The sequence below is a fragment of the Talpa europaea genome, assembly GCF_964194135.1.
Source record: "Talpa europaea genome assembly, chromosome: 4".
Classification (NCBI taxonomy): domain Eukaryota; kingdom Metazoa; phylum Chordata; class Mammalia; order Eulipotyphla; family Talpidae; genus Talpa; species Talpa europaea.
The window spans coordinates 30,024,619-30,043,963 of record NC_140070.1 but is presented as its reverse complement, the minus strand read 5'-3'; the positions used below and the strand labels follow the sequence as shown (position 1 = coordinate 30,043,963).

The following is a 19,345-nucleotide window of genomic DNA, read 5'->3' as shown; positions in this document are numbered from 1 at the left end:
TATTTGTCACCCATCCAGAGAGAGTAATCAGATAAAGTTTGAAAAAGGAGAATCCCTTCAAATGTAGAGTGCTTGGACTGAATGCAGGATCATAGGAAAATAGAATTTTCAGGTGTAAAGGGCCTTTGAGCTCTCTATCAGATTTTGCAAGGAGGCAGCTGAGCCCAAAGAAGTAAAGTGACTTGCTTCAAATAAATTAGAGGCAGAACCAGAATGGGAACCATTCATCTATTCACATATTTATTCACAAACATCTACTGAGCAACCTAGTGAGGCCAGATGTGGTTCTCAGCCTTGGATCTGGGTCCCTGACTCGTAGACCAGTGATCTTCCAATCAGCCGGCCTCCTGCCTTGATCTCAATCTGAAAAACATGTCTGGCATCAGACTCAGACAAGGTTGGACCCGCAGATCCCCAAGATAAAAAACCAAGCTCACTCCCAGATCTGAAAGATGACGAGTCAAGGAAAGAGTAACAGAACGAGTTTCACAGATTAATTTGCCAGATAAAAGTGCAACATAGTATTTGAAATTTTATTCTATATTTGTGTTGACCTTTACCCGAGATAGTTACTTAAAATACAAGCTTAAAAAAATGGAAATGGGTTATTGTGCTTGTTTTGAATATATCAAGATTAGAGAAAAGCTGGTGAATGGGGATAAGCTGCATAGCAGAGAGGACTCAGCAAGCAGAAGAGGAAATCATAAGAAGGGTCATTTCAACAGGAAAAGGGGGATTTGCCAAATGCCAACCTTCTGCATAAGTAGTTACAAGCTAGTGTAGAACTAAAAGTGGTTCTCTGGTTTCATCTGGTAGAAGACAGTCCCTGTCTCACTAGGTCCTAAATGAATTCCTGGAATTTTTGCTCAAATGTGCTCCATTTCCAAAGGCTCTTCTGTACCTGGGAAATTACAGCCAAATGAAGAGACATATTGGCTTTGCTGCCACACACGTGGGAATCCTCGCCCACACTAATAACAGTAGCTGATGCTTATAGTGTACTTTATACACTTGGCAGCACTTCGCTAATAACTGTGAGATAGTTGAGGAAGGTGTTATTATTCCTATTTTGCTGATGAAGCAACTGAGGTTCTGGGAGATTAATGGGTTTACAGATCACAGAGTTAATCTGTAGGAGAGCCAAGTTGAGTCTTCTGAATCCAAGTCTGCCACTTTCTCTACCATGTGCTCCTGCTTCATCGGAAGGTGGGGAGGGAATCCAGGTTGGAATCTGTTGAGGACAGACATACATCAAGGCTGTTGTACCTGACTCCTGGAGCTGAATAGATAAGGTGCTACCTGGGGCCATTTCAATGTGATTTTATATCTTTGACCTGGTGGTTTCATTTGGATGGCTCAGGGGACATGGAAACTTCCCTGGTTCTGTGATCTAGTCTTCTCTGGTTCAAGTGTTCTTCATCACAAAGAGAATTTTGTAATTATAACAATATGGTTTTAACATGGTGCAATTGGTAGAAAAATGAAATAAACTGATGCTAAAACTTCACTAGGTATCTTGGTACCTGTAGTCCCACTGAGTTTCCACTGAGCCATCTCAGTGCCTTCAGGGTGATAAGAGAAATGTGGCAAGACCTGGTTGGGGTCTGGTCATGCATTTTCTAGGGGATTCTGTCGCCCTTGCATGCACTGGGTATATTAGTGACTATCTGGTCTTCCCTTTTAGAGCTGCCAACTTCAGGAACTTTACCTTCATCCAACTGAATGGAGAATTTTCTCGAGGAAAGGGACTTGATGTTGGAGCCCGCTTCTGGAAAGGAAGCAACGTCCTTCTTTTTTTCTGTGACGTTGACATCTACTTCACCTCCGAGTTCCTCAATACGTGTAGGCTGAACACACAACCAGGTATGGGTCTGCTGGATCCACTCCTTGTCTCCCGTGAGGTGGCACTTAGCTGGCTCACAGTCAGGCTCTTTCTCTCCACCGTTCTCTCTGACATCCTGCTACTGAATCAGCCTTATTTACCCAGTGACAACAGAGGGAAAATCATCTGGTTTTTCTCCTTTGGTGTTGCAATATGATGTCTGCCAGCCATCATGATTCTGGGGCTCTGTCTCAAGTTCATGTTTATAACCCCTTCTTGATTTTCAATGGGGAGGTCAGCTTTACTGACCTGTCTCGGGAGAGACAAGGACCTGGAAAAGCTGCTTAAAACTAAAGAGAAAGGCATAACTAGGGCCGGTTATCCAGGGAGAAGGACTGTGAGCAGAAAAACCAACAATATAAAACTTATTTTCAGGCTTATACTGAGTGGCTGATACTCAGCTGATAACTACTGGAATGACTATGTCAGTTGTTAATAATACTGGAATTCTGTGATCATTGCTAAAGACAAGTGTCTGGGAAACCTAAGTCTAATCCTGTTGCCCAAAGTCACCTGGGCCCCCTTGGCAATGCTTCAAGCTGCACATAAAGGGTTCGTATCTAGCAGGATGAGAGCCCCAGAATTCTCTTCACACTCACTCCCATTCGTTGATACCCAAGGCCACTGACTGTCATTATTTTGAATATCAGGCCTGTGCAAGGAGGTCAGACATATTTAACAGTCTGTGTGGTCTACCTGGTGCAGAACTTCTAAGATCTGTTTTCACATTGCATGAAAGGAAAAGTGGATGCTGGCATCTGGGAGGTTTCAAAGGGTTGATTGTAAATGAATAAACCTCATAGTTTGATCTGTCACTTTATGTGGATGTTATTTTCTGCTTTGCAGGGAAGAAGGTGTTTTATCCAGTTCTTTTCAGTCAGTACAACCCTGGCATAATCTACGGCCATCACGATGCCATCCCTCCCTTAGAACAGCAGCTGGTGAGTAATTACCCCAGAGGTGCCTTTGTGTGGCTGTTTCGTGTCTTTCATTACCAGGGGCACCTGACCATGAGCAAAGGGGAGTCTAACCTGTAGATTGATTCCCAGAGTAATTTTTAAGTTTGGCACATGTTCTGGCCTTTGCTCCAGTGCCTTGTTGATTCACAGTCCTTGCAATATTTAAAAGTGGAAAATAAATAGGAACAGCTCTGTACAGAAAGGTAATTTCACACCTTCATAGTTTTCTTCTATGGTTATTGGAAGTTGTCATTATAGTATCCCCCCCCCCCCCATCTACAGTTTTATTTTCCCTGGTTTTAGTTACCCTGGTCAATTGCAGCTGGAAAATACTATCTACAATAAGGTATTTTGCAGAGAAAGAGACCAAATTCACTTAGCTTTTATTTCAGTATATTATTATAACTATTCTGCTTTATCATTAGTTCTCATTGTTAATCTCTTACTGTGCCTAATTTATAAATTCAACTTTATAATTATGTATAGAAAAGACATACTGCATCTATGTGATTTTTGTGCCTATCCATGGTGTAGGCATCCCTGGCATTCTTAGAATAGATCCCCTTGAATTAGGGGAGATTGTTGCATTGCCTTATAGATGTATGTAGCATGTTTTCTTTTTCTGATTACACATCCTACAAAGTAAGAAAGGTGAGATTTATGTTCTCATTCAACAGATAAATAAAGGAAGTCAGAAAGTGGTTCTCACCTCAGGGCACATGTTGAGTCATTGGGAAGGCAAGGACCAGCTCCAGTGCCCTTCCCATCTCACCACCATCCCACATATCACAGTGCCGTGGAGGGATGGCACATTGAAAGTGTCACTGGTAAGGTGACTTTGAAAGGAATACTGGAGAGACTTGCTGAGATCCTGTCTGCTTGGGTGACAGCCCCCAGGATCTCTGTAGGCTGAGATGTCTCCATGGTAGTGGTGATATTTAGCAGAGACACAGAGCCAGGGGGAGTAGGATGGGTAAAGTCAGAAGAGAGTCTGTGTGCTTTTGGCCTGCCCTTCCCAGACCAAACTTACCATTACTGTTTCCAGCATTGGCAGAGAGAAGGAGACTCTTTTCCCATGCTCAAGCTGGGCTAGGAGTTGGCAGAGATGATTCTGGTTTATCTAAAGGTGGAGGAACTTTTGCTGAGTCTTGGAGACCTCTGATCTGCAGGCTGTCTGTTCTTCATTGTCTTGGGTAGCTATCTCCTTTTGAGGAAAAGCCATATTTCTTCCCTATTTCTTCCCCTCTTAGGGAGCAAGAAAGGAATCCTGGTGCATGAATGTGAAGAAGTGATAGCATCCAATCTCTTGTGTTTGTATTCTCTGGGAGAGTCTTTTGGGTTCTGCTCACTTAATTCTAACTTGGGGAGATGGAGGCCAGGTTTCCCCCTTCTTTGAACAACTCTCCAGGCAACAACTGGGTGTCCTAAATTCAACCCAATTCTGGCACTATCTACCTGAGATAGCATCAGATTCCACAGGTAAAGGACATGGTGCCCTCCACTTGGGGGTCTGAAGTCAGGTTCTTCTTACCAGTCAGCTACAAAGTGGAGATTCCAGTGACCTCTCCAATGGCAAGTCCAGGTTATTACCTGGACTTCTGACTCACTGGCTATACATCAGAGGTTTCCACAACCCTATCCTTGGGGTGGGTTAATTTGCTGGAGAAGCACACAGAATTCAGGAAACCCATTATAAACCAGATAACTGGTTTATTACACAGAACATTAAAGGATAGGAGTCAACAGTAGATGGAGTGATACACAGGCTAAGCTTGTGAACAAAGGAACTTGTGTCCTCTTAGGGTCTAGGGCCTGACGCAGTGGCATGAGGAAGCGTTCTGGTTCCCCAACCTAGAAGCTTTCAGAACCTCCTCCTTGTTTGGTTTTTAATGGAGGCTTCATTCATTAAGCATGATTGATTAAATAACTGACCATTGGCAACTGATTAGCCTCCAGCCCCTTCCAGTGAGGGGTTGGGACAGAAAGTTCGAAAGCTCTATTCATAGTTGATTCCTTGGCAACCAGCCCTAACCCTAGCTACTTCCTAAAGTCACCTCATTAAATTCCACTGTAGTGGAAAGGGATTTGTTATGGATAATAAGACAACATTTCACCTTTAAGGCTCTGAAGCATTTCTCAAGAACCAAGGACAAGAGACCAACTGTTTTAACAAAAGATGCTCCTATTGCTCTAATCACTGTGAAAATTACAAGGGTTCTGAGAGCTGTGAGCTAGAACCTGTGGCACAGGCCAGATGTATAGAGATATATATCTCTCTCTATATTTCTTGTAAACTATAATATAACAGAAGGTAAACTGATTTTCATTGAAAACATGTATTCTGTGAAATTCTTTGATGGAATGATTTTGTGTTTAAGCTTCTGGAAATAGCAAAACCTGTGTTTTCCATCCCAACCTGTATCCCAATTAAATATATTTAATAATAAAAGTAGTTCTTAATACCCCCATGAAATTCTAATACCACAGACCTACGGTATATCTCCTTACATACTGTATGTGTCTGTGTGCCTTATACATAGTTGAATTTGTCATTCCCAACCAGTTTTTATCTACTCACGGACAGTATCACCCCCACTGAGAAACTAGTTTCTTTCTGTAAGAGTTCTAAGCTTTTAGGAGGGCTTGAAGAATAGGGTACAGGTTTCATTTTCTTTCAAATAATCAGAATAAAAACTCCTTTGATTTTAAATAAAGTACTGCTTTACATTTGACATCAAATATAATGAATGTTTCCACTTCAAAAAGACTTTATTTACTTGCAAGGAATTCTATTCATTTTACAATTTAAGAGTTGTATTCTTTTATAACTGTCCCTGAAGGGGAAAAGGGGAATAGGTGTAAAGGGAAGCTGGAGGTAAGGAGGGTGTGAGTGAGCCAGTTTCTTAGATCCAGAGTTTTAGTGATCATACCAGACATAGAACTCACACTACTGTGTCAATAACTGGAGCCTCTAGATTACCCTGTAATCTTTAACATGAACTTCCAAATACGCTGAAGTCTTTTTAGAGCACATGGGCCTGATGTTTGAGAGTTCAGTATTTATGACTATTAAGCCCAGAGAAGCATAGCATTTGTCTCTGAAAGGGTGCTCCATCCAAAAAAGAAAAGAGGTAATGATTATTTTCTTTATTGAGCGAACCTTTTCTTGAGCACTTGCTGCCCACAGAGAATGAGTGGGAGTGGAGGAGTCCAGATGAACTGAAATGGCTTCTATACCTGGACACAGTTCACATTTCATATACCTGGAAGTGATTCTGGAGATCATCTCACTTGCTCACTTTTCTTTTTATAGACTTGTTTAAGATCATGCAGTCAACTAGTAGCAGAGCTCAGTCCAAAACTAGGATTTCTACACACCAGTGCAGTGGAATTAGATTTGCTTTAGATCTAGATCAGCATTGAAATATAAAGGAAAAGGGCGCGCAGATCTCTCCTGCTGCACCTACTGCTCACCTTAGCAGTGTGCTTCATCAGTCTGCCTGTTCTGCTCCCCGCTCTGGCTCTGGTGAATTCTCTCACCCTCCTGCGCTTCTGACTGTACCCAGTACTCATATAAATGAATGAATGAATGAATGAATGAATGAATGAATGAATGAATAAATAAATAAATAAATAAATAAATCTTTAAAAAAAAGGAAATGACCTGACAGAAATCCCAAAAGTGAACTGCAAAAGGCAATGTACTAGAGCTAGAACATGCAGGGACTGAGAAGGTGTAAAGTAATGATTGAAGATAGCAAATCAGGAAACTCTTTCTACCAAAGGTTCATTTTGGCTCAGCCTTGAAAAATATGACACAGTTTTACTAATGAATGCTTGCTAGCCTTCCCTGGAAATCGGAAATACGTCACTATCAGAGAAGGAAAGACACAGCCACAACCGCACTGTTACAAAAGTCACTGTGCAGCACCTCCCTGGTGGTGCAGGTGGTTGAGCTCAGCACTATGAAGCTGTCCTCAGTCTCTGCAGTGCCAGTTCAATCCCCACCAGCCTCAGAGCAACCCACATGGTGAACAGACCTCTCCTGTCTCTCCTGCTGCTCCCCTCAGCAGTGTATTTCATCAGTCTGCCTGTTCTGTTCCCCACTTTGTCTCTGGTGAATCTTCTCAGCCTCCCGCACATCTGGCCTGTACCCCAGTTCTTGTATAAATAAAATAAATCTTTAAAAAAAAAAGTCACCTTGCAAACAGTACAGTGTTTTCCTGTAGCCCCTGCAATTATGATGTGGTTGGTCGACATGCCAGTTTTTACTTCTCCTGGCTATTGTCACTGTCACTTGGTAACATTTCACCTTCAGACAAAAGCAAGAAACCCAAATCCTTTTGTTTTTTGGGTTTTTTACAAATTCAAGCTACTTTTTCCTTTACTTTTATATAGGCAAGTACACTTTGAATGTAGACCATTAAGTAATAAGGAATAGATGAAGTAATGGGATTTTTACTAATATTTAATTTATTGAGTTTTAATCCTTAAGGTGAAACTTGTGGATGCTTTAATGTAGAAATAGCTCTCTGAAAGGGAGGATCTAAAGTGATTATTAACTTCAGACATTTTACTTTCCTTTCAGTTCTTGTTGAGGCCACTGAGAAACCTCTTACCACTTCTCTCTTAAACAACTTCTCTCCCCTGAACTCCAATCTTAACTCACCCTCTGCCAGAAATATGTTTCCAAAAAAAAAAATTATTTCCATTAAAAAAATAAACAACTTTATGGCATAAGCTCAATAGTGTGCCAGTAAATGTTTCACCATCATTCTCTGAAAGGGAAGAAGAAGAAATCAGGGGGAAGACCCTGATTTCTAGTGTTTGCATTTTCCGTGGTGTCAGCCCTCTGCTGTGAGCTACTGGAGACCATCAGTCAGGCCGCTGAACACAGAGCTGAGAAGACTTGCACCAGGGTGGGGAGCTGGTACCAGCCGACTCCCACTCAGCCCTGCCGTCCTGAGTCGTGTTGGGACTAATGTCTCTACAAACTGACTCTTTGCCTGCATACAGAGGAAATGTTTGCAATCCCCAGCACCTGGAAAGAGGTACCAGCACAGTAGACGCCCAAGCCAGGCCCCTGCCAGGCCTGCACACCTTCCCCGATTCCTTGCACTGAGGTCCGGGCCTGAATATCCTCGGTCAGCGCTGCAGTCCTACGTGTCACTTCAGTCTGATATCTTTGTGCCACTCTGTTTGGTGTGTGCTAGTACACTGGCTCTCATCCTTGTCTTCTCTCTGATGACAGCCTTACCTTTCTTCCCCCTTCAAAAAGAATTTTACCACTGACCTGTGTTTCAGCTTAAACTTCTAAAAAATTGTCTACTAGGGCCTCCCTGGTGGCGCAGCGGTTGAGCACTGGGTTGCAAAGCTGCCCGCGGCCTCTGCGGCGCCGGTTCAATCCCCGGCTGCTCCCCGGCCACCAGAGGAGGGTCCCACATGGCGCGCAGACCTCTCCTGCCGCCCGCTGCTCCCCTCAGCAGTGTACTTCAGTCCTTCTGCCTGCTCTGCTCCCGGCTCTGGCTCTGGTGAATTCTCTCACCCTCCCGCGCTTCTGACTGTACCCAGTGCATGTGTAAACAAAACAAACAAACAAACAAATAAATAAAAATCATAAATAAAAATAAAAATACATGCCTCTTAAAAAAAAAAATTGTCGACTAGCCATAGTACATCCTTGCGATCTGTCTTCAGTTATTAGGAAGCAGACTCTTACTGTGTACCTGGCGTGATGTTAGCGGGCCCTGTCTGTGCCACCTTTGTGAACCTGCTCTGTATGCGTTACCTCCTGAAATGCTCAGTAAGGCCAGAGGCATCATTATGCTAATTTTGCAGATGAGAAACTGGAAGCTCATCAGCGCAAGGTACTGGCCCAGGCTCCCACACTTGCTGAGTGACTGGGGTGGGGATCAGGTGCTTTGTGTGACAGAAAATGGGCTGAGGATGCTGAGTGGCAGGGCCCACGTCCTCTGTCCTAAAGCACTCTGTGGAAGGCAATGAGCCTGATGTTGGGTCACAGGATTCTAAGCATGCAGCCTGTTATCTGCTTGCGTGCATGCCACTTGCATTCCTGGTAAATGTGAGGCTGGTCAAAGGTATTCTCCATTCTTGGGAGACTCTCCTGGATTAGGAAGAAATGATCTGCTTGAGTATTTGTTATTTATTTTCTTTTAGGGCCTGGGTTGTCTCTCGGGCGGTTGTCCAAGCCAGCACCATTAAACCAGATGAGTGCTGACTGCCCTCTGGATCCCTGTGCAGCTGCTGGGCAGCGCCTTCCCACATCTTTGGGGAGAGACACTGATTTGTGCTTTGTGTTTGGGGCCAAATAGAAAATAATCGCCCCAGTCACATGACTTGCCTACAGAGCTGTGGGTCTGAAAACTTCCTGTGGGCGGGAGGACTTGACAACTGTCCTTTGTGGTGTGGTGTGTTCATGGCCTGCAGTGCTTGCTGGACTCCACAGTGGGAGAGAAGGGTGCCGTGGAGAGTTAGGGGAAGCCAGTCCTTGAAAGACTTTGAAAAATGATGATAGCCCTTAAAAACAGATCAATGAAACTTGGGACAGAAGGAGATGTTCTTAGGGCTTCCTCTGCTGTTGGAGACGGCACGGTGTGTGTCTCTACAGTGCTGAGGTAGGCTACTGCAGCTCCTTAAGACTGGGCCCAAGGTTCTGAAGAGTCAAACACTCTGCATGGACCCCAGAAGGGGGAAACAGCTGTGTATGTTGGTTTAGAGCCACGCAATTTTAAGAGCTCCCCACTGATATTCCCAGGCCTTCTCTGAAAACTGACAAGAATTCCCTACTTAGACAGAGTCTATTTCTACCGGGTGGAGCCATCTCTGCCCTAGGAGTTGTGCCCCACTCACTCAAAGGAGAAGTATTTATTGAGTACCTGCTGTGTGCTGGACAGTGTTCAGATTCTGGAGATATAGCTGCAAACAACACTGAGACTCTGAGACTGTGTTGCCCTGTGGAAGTGGCTGAAGATAGTTGGCAAATGAGGAAATGTATACACAGGGCAATTTCAGAGAGCCATGCTGTTAGAGAATATTCCAGAATATAAATAGGTGAGAGAGTGAACTGGGGAGAGGGAGTGTCAAAGCTGTGAGCAAGGAAGGGGCAGAGCCCAGTGATGAGCAGGGAAGGGGTGACCAGACAGAGGGACTGCAGTGTCCATCCTGGGAGCCCTGTGTACCGGTGCCTTCAAGAGTCAGGATATAAATAAGGGGCTATATATAAGGAGGACATGAGATGACCAAGGCAGGCAGGGCCTTTGTGGACTAGAGGTCACTTTGTGGATTTTAGCCTAATGCATTAGGGAGAATGCAGTTAAAGCCACTGCAGATTTTTAAACGAGAACGTGCTGTGATGTGCTGTATATTGGAGTGTCCCACCCAGGTAGTGACCTGGCTCAGTGGTGGTGAGTGGCCTCCAAGGAGAGCTCCCACTTACCCTGACATTGTACTCTGCAGCACCACCAAATCAGTCTCCACCAAAGAGCTCCTTAGTTGTGGCTTGGTGGGGTTTGCCAGCTTTGAATCTGGCACTAATAACTGTTTACATAGCATGTTCCCAGCTTACACATCACTTGGTCCCTGTCACACTGTCCCCAGGGCACACTTCCCCTTGCTTAAACCTCACCAGGTATCGCATCCACTGAGCCCAGGGCATGGGATGGCTGCCTCTTCATCCCTCTTACGTTTCCTCCTGGGACCAGGTCCATTTGTCTTCTTGTTTGGCCTTTTCTCTTTTAGATTCCATGTAGACCTCAGCCAAATATTTGAAGTTTGAATACTGGCACTTCTCTCTCAGTGTGTTTTACCCATGACGTTAGTGGACTTAGGTGTCCTGGCAAGCAGGAAGCATTAAGCCAGTAACTGCAGCAGAAATAGTGAGTCTGGTAGGACTGGGATGGAACAGAAACCATTTAGAAAAAAGATGAATCAGTGGAGATTTTTCCAGACTTTCCTGCACTGTACAATCTTTTCAGTTGATACTAATGAAATTGTCTTGTCACTTGGGAGATATTGTATAACAGGCTATTGTTCTAGAGCAGTATTGTAGCGTATCTGCCAGGGATAGCTCTACCCCACTGAACCCCTTGGTCCTCATTTCCTCAGGCAGTCCCTATGAGCTGCGTCAGTGTCAGCAACATCCAGGTTCTGTAGAAGTGAAAATAAAACAGTTCCAGGCCTTCCTGGTGGCACAGGGGTTAAAGACAGCGCTGTCAAGCTATCATCAGCCACTGCAGCATGAGTGTGATCCCCAGCCGGCCAGGAAGCTAACCCACATGGCGCAGCAGACCTCCCCTGTCTCATCCGCTGCTCCCCACATCAGTGTATTTCAGTAGATCCGCTTGTTCTGTTCCCCACTCTGTCTCTGGTGAATCCTCTCACCCCCCCCCCATCTCTGGCTTATACCCCAGTTCCTGTGTGCATAGATAAATAAATCTTAAAAAAAAAAAAAGAAAAGAAAAGAAGACAGTTCCATAGGCTACAAGGTAAAAGAAATTTTAAATTCATCAATCTTCTGCAAGCCATTTGTCTAATACGATTTCACCAGTAGTGGAGATAAAGGATAGGCGAAGCTTCTGGAAGGTGGGATGGCAGTGAGAGGAGGAAGGCTTGGGTGTTGGAGCTGCAGAAGATGTAGGGTGACTAGGCTCACAGTCCTCGCTTGCAGGAAAGGACATAGCCTGAAGAAGTGTGCACCTGTCTCAGCAGAAAGTCTCCAGTGGTCAAGCTGGGACAAGATGCGGGCACTGCTCCCCCACTGCACTAATAACTGTTTATATAGCACGTCCCAGCAGAAACTGCTGACTCTGAGAGGATGGAACCTGCTGCAGCCGCCCCTCCTTCTGTGGGCAGAGGTCTCCTCATCTAAGCACCTGTGTGAACTACAAGAAGGAATCATGATAGATAACCCTGAAGGTCCTAAAACCATCCCCAGAATTACCTCGGACAAAAATATATAAACAGTTTTTTTTTAAGTCTTGCTGCTTCAGCAAATACATTGGAAATTTACTTGCAGAGGAAGAGACTGAGCAGGGCCAAGCGGCTTTTTAAAGGCAGCGCTGCTTGGATGGCTGCTCGGCAGCCCTGCAGCCTGGCACCACTGCAGAGGCTTTTTGGAGCCGTTTGGTGTTAAGATGAATGGACAGTCTTTTTTCAGAACCTGGACTCTTAGGGCCCTTTTCCTCAGCAAGTGAGAGTTGACTGGGCTGCAGCGACACACTAAAATCTTGGGTTTTCGTTTTATTCCCTGAGGGAGTCCTATTTGTGCTCTGTGCCAGGGCAGCTGAATTCTGAGTTGTTCTCTATCCCTTTTCTCAACTTCCTGAGCCCTTTGCTGGCTCCCTGCCTGGCCCTGTGTGAGGGGTTGGCTGCGGCCTCGAATTCTCACTGGTACTGTTGTTGGGCCAGACACGTAGGTGGCTTTTCCACGGTGCTGCTCAAAAACTTGCTCTCCTGGTTTGTTTTTGAGTGTGTGTGTGTGTGCCTGTGTGAGTGAGCGTGTGTGTGTGTGTGTGTGTGTGTGTGTGTTCATGCCTACACCCTAGAAACATTCCAAGTCAGAGGTGCCAAAAATCACAAGGCCTCATTTGGGGACTGGTGAGTTTAGTCTTCCTGACTACCTGACAGGACTCAGTTCGTCTGCATTTCCCACACAGGGCTGGGCTGTGGCTCTCGTTTCACTTTGCTCACCTGAGTTTGCAAATAACTATTTGCATCCACCCTGTCCTTTCCCCTCAAATGACAGTGCTCTCCCTGCAGGTCATAAAGAAGGAAACTGGATTTTGGAGAGACTTTGGATTTGGGATGACATGTCAGTATCGCTCAGACTTCATCAACATAGGTAAGACAGATGGACTTGCAGCGAGACTGCTTCTCTGCTGCCACCCAGAGGCCACTGGCCTGTGTGGCCACGAGGATGTCCCCTCAGGTTCCAAGGAGTCTGGTGGCAGAGGTAGTGCCATGTCCAGAGAAAGGCCCTTCCGTGTGTACTGGACCTGGCAGCGTCTGGCACACGAGCCTCTGTCATCTCCACCAGTGCCTCTCAGTCGCCCCATGTAAGGCACCAACCTGAGGCCATTTATTGCATGCAGGCAACTTCGAAGCAAGTCCCCTCTTGCCTCTTTCCTGCTGGGTCTGACTCCTGTGCCTTCTCATACAGCATATCTGGGGCCTCCATAATAACGGCAGCCATTAAAAATAAATAAGGGCAGGGCCTCCCCGGTGGCGCAGCGGTTGAGCGCTGGGTTGCGAAGCTGCCCGCAGCCTCTGCGGCGCCGGTTCGATCCCCGGCTGCTCCCCGGCCACAGGAGGAGGGTCCCACATGGCGCGCAGACCTCTCCTGCCGCCCGCTGCTCCCCTCAGCAGTGTACTTCGGTCCTTCTGCCTGCTCTGCTCCCCGCTCTGGCTCTGGTGAATTCTCTCACCCTCCCGTGCTTCTGACTGTACCCAATGCATGTATAAACAAACAAACAAACAAACAAATAAATACATAAATAAAAATACATGCCTCTTTAAAAAAAATAAATAAATAAATAAGGGCAATGTGGGGGGATTTCGGAAAATCATGCACCAGAAAAGATCTAAATTTCTCCCTGGGAACCTTTGAAAATTCTAGATGTTACTTTAAACCCTAAGTGTCACACACATAGACACACACACGTTCCCTGAGCACAGAGAAGAAAGCACTTAGGTTGCCAGTGAGGAGACTGTGGCTCTCAGAGGCAAAGGACCCTCTCAGCAGGTGAGCGACATAGTCAGAATGACAACAGAGGGTCTCCTGCCCCTCTTGGCATATCATAACCCCCTCCTCATGGTGGTGCTTACCCCTATGCCTCTGAGAATAGAATTGGGGCTTTTACCTGCCTAGGGTGTGATGTGCAGCCTCAAACCTTGGGTAGACTCTGAGCCAGGATGAAGTCAGGAAGGCCTTCCCCTCAACAGTGTGGAGACCCCCACCTGCTGCCCACTGTGGGCCTCCCAGGAGTCCTCATCCTGGTCCCTCCTAGACAGAGGCCCAGGGCATCTATTTTGAAGCTCATCCAGTGAGTAGCTCCAGGCTTTTGTTCAGAGGTGAGGTGGACTTCAGGGACTATGAACCCTCCCAGGAATCACTGGGTTATTGAAGGAAAAACAGTACTTAAGTCTTGCAAGCAGCAGCAGAACCCCCAAGATGCTGGTCTCGGAGTGGTGGCTGCTCTTAGATGCTCAGCAGCTAACCGCAGGTGTTCTTTGATTTTGCTAAGAAATATTTCTAAATTTTGTACAAATCAGATTTCCAAAAATGACATTTTAAAACTTTTCTGGAGGATTTTTCCATTTTAAGAAATGCTGTTTCATTCCTATATGTACGAGGAAAAGATGATTTTATGATGCTGTATGTTTATGAGATTTGGAGCTATAATATATTGGGTTTCCCTGAAGATGGGACATAGCTATGATTTAAAAAAAAATGTTACCTGAATAAAAATAAAAATAATAAAAGTAAAGCTACATTAGGAAAAGAAAAATGTGGGAATGGTGGGTGAAGAAGGAAACTCTGCCTCAGTAAACTCGCTCTGACCTCAGAATTCTTGGGTCACATTTGAATCCCACTCATTCTTTGCAATCTTGTGTCTGTTTGCAAGCATCTTACCTGTGCACTTCCATTTAATAAGCTGTAATGATACCTATGATAATAATAAATCATTACAGCACTCAGCACTGCCCCTCACATTACTGTCTCATCTGTTAATGATACTTCACTTCAGCCTAAAGAAATGAAAACTTAGAGAAGTATAGTGCCAGCTTATAAGAGAACTTAGACTCCAATGCCTTAGACTCATGGTTGCATGTCTTTCTTTGCCTGCCCACCACTGTGGTCACAGATCACTCACCTGCAGGGCCCTGACTCTGCTGTGAGTTTCCCTGGCTTTAGGCCTCCCTTTCTGATTCCAGCAATAAGTGGAAAGTGGGGACATATGCAGTAACTGAGAAAGATATTTAACAACAAGTCAGTTTCTTGTAAGAGTCAAGGAACTCTCCTTGGTGAGAAAGGACAAGTGACAAAAAGGATAGTGCTGCTTTGGTTCTATCTAGGATGCAGTGAGCTTTGGGGTAACAGATATGGGGCATCTCAGTTTGCAAGGGTGAGACTTTGGGTGACCATTACTTTGTGACAGAGTCCACAACAAAGTGAAGCAAGATTTTCCGAGTAGAACATCAGCACTGACTGGGAGGCCAGTCTCTTTCAGATGCCTCTTTTCACCCACCAGGGGCCACACAGCTTTGTGGGTCCTCTTTAATCATGAAAGGGAAAGAGGGCGTCCCCGGTGGTGCAGCGGTTGAGCACTGGGCTGAGAAGTGCCCGCAGCCTCTGCAGCACCGGTTCGATCCCCGGCCACCAGCAGGGGTCCCACATGGCGCGCAGACGTCTCCTGCCGCGCCCGCTGCTCCCCTCAGCAGTGTATTTCATTGGTCTGCCTGTTCTGCTCCCCGCTCTGACTCTGGGGGATTCTTTCACCCTCCTGCGCTTCTGATTGTACACAGTGCTTGTATAAGTAAATAAATAAATCTCCAGTGCTTGTATAAGTAAATAAATCTTTAAAAAAAAAAATGAAAGGGAAAGAGCCTTTGTGGACATGCTTTTTTTCACACTGAGCTCCCGTGTCACACCTTTACCCTGCAAGCCCCAGGTTTGTTCTCTTTGGATGTCAGCAGAAGGTCACATTCAGACAGACACAAGAATTCTGGTGACGTGGATCTAAGTTGAAAGATTTGGGGTGTGTTACAGCTCTTAATCTGCAGCAGGGGGCTCTTCCCCAACATTGCTGCTCATTCTTCGAAGCTGGCAGGTGCTGAGATTCCTTTGGCAGCCTTGCTGTCCCCTCCATTTAGGATTCCTCAGTCCCCTGACCCGGGCAGACATTCTGGAAATACAGAGGGGCAGGGGCACACACATCCCTCCTGAACACCCAGCTCAGTAAACCAGGTGGAGGGCAGAACCTGATGCGGTGTGTCCTCTCTCCTGACAGGTGGGTTTGACTTGGACATCAAAGGCTGGGGCGGCGAGGACGTGCACCTCTATCGCAAATACCTGCACAGCAACCTCATAGTGGTGCGGACGCCCGTGCGGGGGCTCTTCCATCTGTGGCACGAGAAGCGCTGCGTGGACGAGCTGACACCTGAGCAGTACAAGATGTGCATGCAGTCCAAGGCCATGAACGAGGCATCCCACGGGCAGCTGGGCATGCTGGTCTTCAGGCACGAGATAGAGGCGCACCTTCGCAAGCAGAAACAGAAGACAAGTAGCAAAAAAACATGAACTCCCAGTAATTTGGGGAGACATTTTATATTTTTCCTTCTGTGATGGCCACGTGAGTGGCTGCAATAAGGAAATGATTTCCATAAAGGGCAAAAGAAAGAATCTGACTGAACAGTCAAAGAAAGAGAGGAGAGGGCTTCAGCCTCTCTCTACCTGTTTGGCTTTATGCAACAGGAATTAAAATCTCCCACTTGCCTGCAAAAGCAGACCAGATGCTCCCCTTGCAGTGTCTGTCAAAGGCAGAATGATTGTGAGATAATAACCCTTACAGCGTGGAGGTTTTATATGGTGTTTACAGCAAAGTGAGATCTGTTGTTTCCTATGCTCATTGAAATGTTCATGATTTAAGACGAATTTTGTAAAAAGTTCATTAGAATGAAAAGTAAGCACATTCTTCCATATGAATGATTGTACCAGCAGGGCTGGGGTGTCTAGAAATGCTAAAATGTCAGAAGGCGGGCAAAGAGACCCGTGAGAAATGCAAAGAACATGCATGGCCACCCTTTTGGGTATTTTAGGCCAAACCAAATGGACTAAAAAGAAAAATAAACTGTAACTATTATGTCATTCCTTCCTGCCAAGATTAACCAAAAATAATCTGCTCACCTTTTTGGTTATAGTTTTAATCATCTTCATATCTTAATTTTATTTTAAAGCATTCTATTTCTTTTTGCTTTTGAGTTATATTCTGCTTATTTAAATATCAATTTGCAAGCCTTACTGAGAGCACAAGTTAGCATACATTTTTATATTTTTTTAAAAGATGTTTTCACATGTATCGCGAGAACTTTCCATTCAGCGCATCAGATACCAGTGTCCGGGGGCACGCGGGATCACCTGCAGGCTCTGCTCGGCAGACCCTCAGTCACCCTCAGAAGGCCTGATGAGCGGTGACTGACAGATCAAGACATAGAGATACTTCATCTGAAGAGGATTTCTGACAAGGAGCAGCTGAACACTGGAGGGAAAGAAAATATGCTTTTCCTTCCAGAAAAGGAAACTCTTTGCAACTGGTGATAACCTGACTTTTTCAAAAGTCAGAAAACACAGTTTCTCCACAGGAGAATGGGGGACCACTTTCTTACCTGTTTGTTTAAATAAACCAAAGTGTACTGTGTGAACCAAACAATCTTTTTAAAAGCAGGGTGCTCTTCCTGGCTTCCGGTTCCATGAAAGGAAATAGAGAAAAATGTATTTGTGAAGGATCATTCCACCTGCTAGAGGCAAGTGGGACAGAAGATGGGGGAAGTAACTTAATTGTTTTTTAAGCTAAGCAGTTCTACTCAGTCATTAAGATGCTTCTGAAATATGCATTTTATTATAGATTTCAACAACTTAAAAAAATACAGTTAATAGTGAGTGGTTTCTACATTCATGTGAGAATTATTTATTTATTAGCCAGCACCAGATGCATGAGCTAATTCCCCCTCTGATTTCTTGCCTTTGTTTGCCCACAGTCAACTCATTGTTTAAAGGCTTCAAGAACATCCAAGCTGGTTGGTGTGTCAAAAAAATACGTTGTATAGATTTGTCCTGGTAGTTCATAAAATTTAATTAAAACACAAGCCATGAATGGAAGGTGGCAATGGACAGCTAATAAAATATGATCTGTGGATATAATTTCTTCTTATTAAGAATGTTATGTCTTTTGCTTTAGGAAAATGGTATTTTGTGCATGGATTAGGGTTTCTCAGCCTTGGCACAACAGATTGCTTGAGCTAGGTTATTCTTTGTTGTGGGAGCTGCCCAGTTCACTGTGGCATCTTAAGCAGCTTCGCTGGCCTCTCCCACTAGATGCCATGAGTATCACACTCTTAGGTCAACAACCAGAGTGTCTTCGGTTGTTGCCAAAAGTGCCCTTGGGGGCAAAATGAAAATGGTTAAGAACCACTGCTCTAGCGGGAAGAGACAGCCATAATGAACATTCTGGTTGTTAATGCACTTTACTTACTTTTTAAATAGTAAATTGAGAAGTGATTTCCTAATTGTTTCATATTTTCATGTACGATTACCATACATCTATGTGGGAAAAGTTTGAGCATTCCTAGACCCCAAAAAGAACTTACCAAATCATACCAAATAGGAAAATTCTGTGTTTAGACCTCAGAGGGAACCTGCATGCAACAGAAGCGTAGGCAAAAGCCCCACTACTACGTCCTGTGTCAGGACCTTTAGCAGCCAAGGAAAGTGGTCCTGAGCCTGTGGCTTTAGGACAGTCACATCCCGTCTTCTAAGAGGAGCCCTCTTGGGCTTGTCTAAGACCCTTCCAATTCTCTGCATGCTGCTCCCTGTGTCCCTGCTCTATATGAATCACCAGTAGCTAGCCCCAATCATTCCCCTGGAGTTGGGGTGTCTCGTATAAACCTCTGGTGTCCTCCCATCAGCAGCCTCCTGAAAGCCCATCGTCAGCACCTCTTCCCACCTTCCTTATGGCAGCCCATGGTGGTGATGGTGTAATTTCAGGTTTTCAGGCCTAGTCTCCCAGCCAGGAACGGATCCCAGGTTGCAGTGGCAGCGCTGAGTCCCAGCCACTAGACCACAAATGTTGGTGTCTCATGAAGCCACAGCAGGAACTTGACTGACGCTCAGGCAAGCAAGTGAGAAGAGGCAGATTTGTTTCAAGAAAGAAAAATTGATTAAGGAGAAAAGGAACAGAGTAGGGCTCCCAGGCCATGGAACCAGGCCAGGGAGGGAAGCTGAAGTGGAGTTGTGTCTCAGGGAATATACACCTTCTTTCCTAATTATTTTAAAGCTCCACCAGTCTCTTCGGGATTGGCTAGTTCTTGGTGGTCTCACTGTCTTACTGTTTCTGTGCCCAGAACTAAGTCTCTGTGTCCAGCCCTTATCTTAGCATACCTTTCTTTATTGCCCTTGTCCAGGAACATCCACTGGCCCTAGTCCTGGGGCGCTTGATTAACCCCCTGTGGGAGTTATTGTCATTCTCTCTGGAGCTTCTCTAATGTCTTTTGTTTCCCTTATCTGAGAAGCCTCTTTAACTCTCCCCAAGCCCCTGCCTGCGCTGTCCCTGACTGCCAGATTAACCCTAACTTGCCCTAAGACTCAGTGGGAGTATTTACACCACTAGAAGCTGGCAATTGACAAAGGCTCTACCTGACCTCCCTCCCTTACCCTCCACCCCCAAATGCCCATTAACTACTTAGCCTATACCCCTCAGCCTTCAGGGGA

At 45.3% G+C, this 19,345-nt stretch overlaps 1 protein-coding gene across 1 annotated transcript in view; it reads left to right on the top strand.

Annotated features, from left to right (window-relative positions):
* The window catches only part of CSGALNACT1 (chondroitin sulfate N-acetylgalactosaminyltransferase 1), a gene marked incomplete at both ends in the record, with an annotated part of 78,782 nt that extends 62,623 nt beyond the window's left edge, over positions 1-16,159 (top strand). The window contains 4 exons of the mRNA XM_084231692.1: positions 1,685-1,863; positions 2,729-2,823; positions 12,619-12,700; positions 15,870-16,159. Coding sequence (XP_084087818.1) covers positions 1,685-1,863; positions 2,729-2,823; positions 12,619-12,700; positions 15,870-16,159 — 646 coding nt within the window. The remainder of the gene's footprint in view (positions 1-1,684; positions 1,864-2,728; positions 2,824-12,618; positions 12,701-15,869) is intronic.
* Between the last annotated feature and the right edge of the window lie 3,186 nt (positions 16,160-19,345).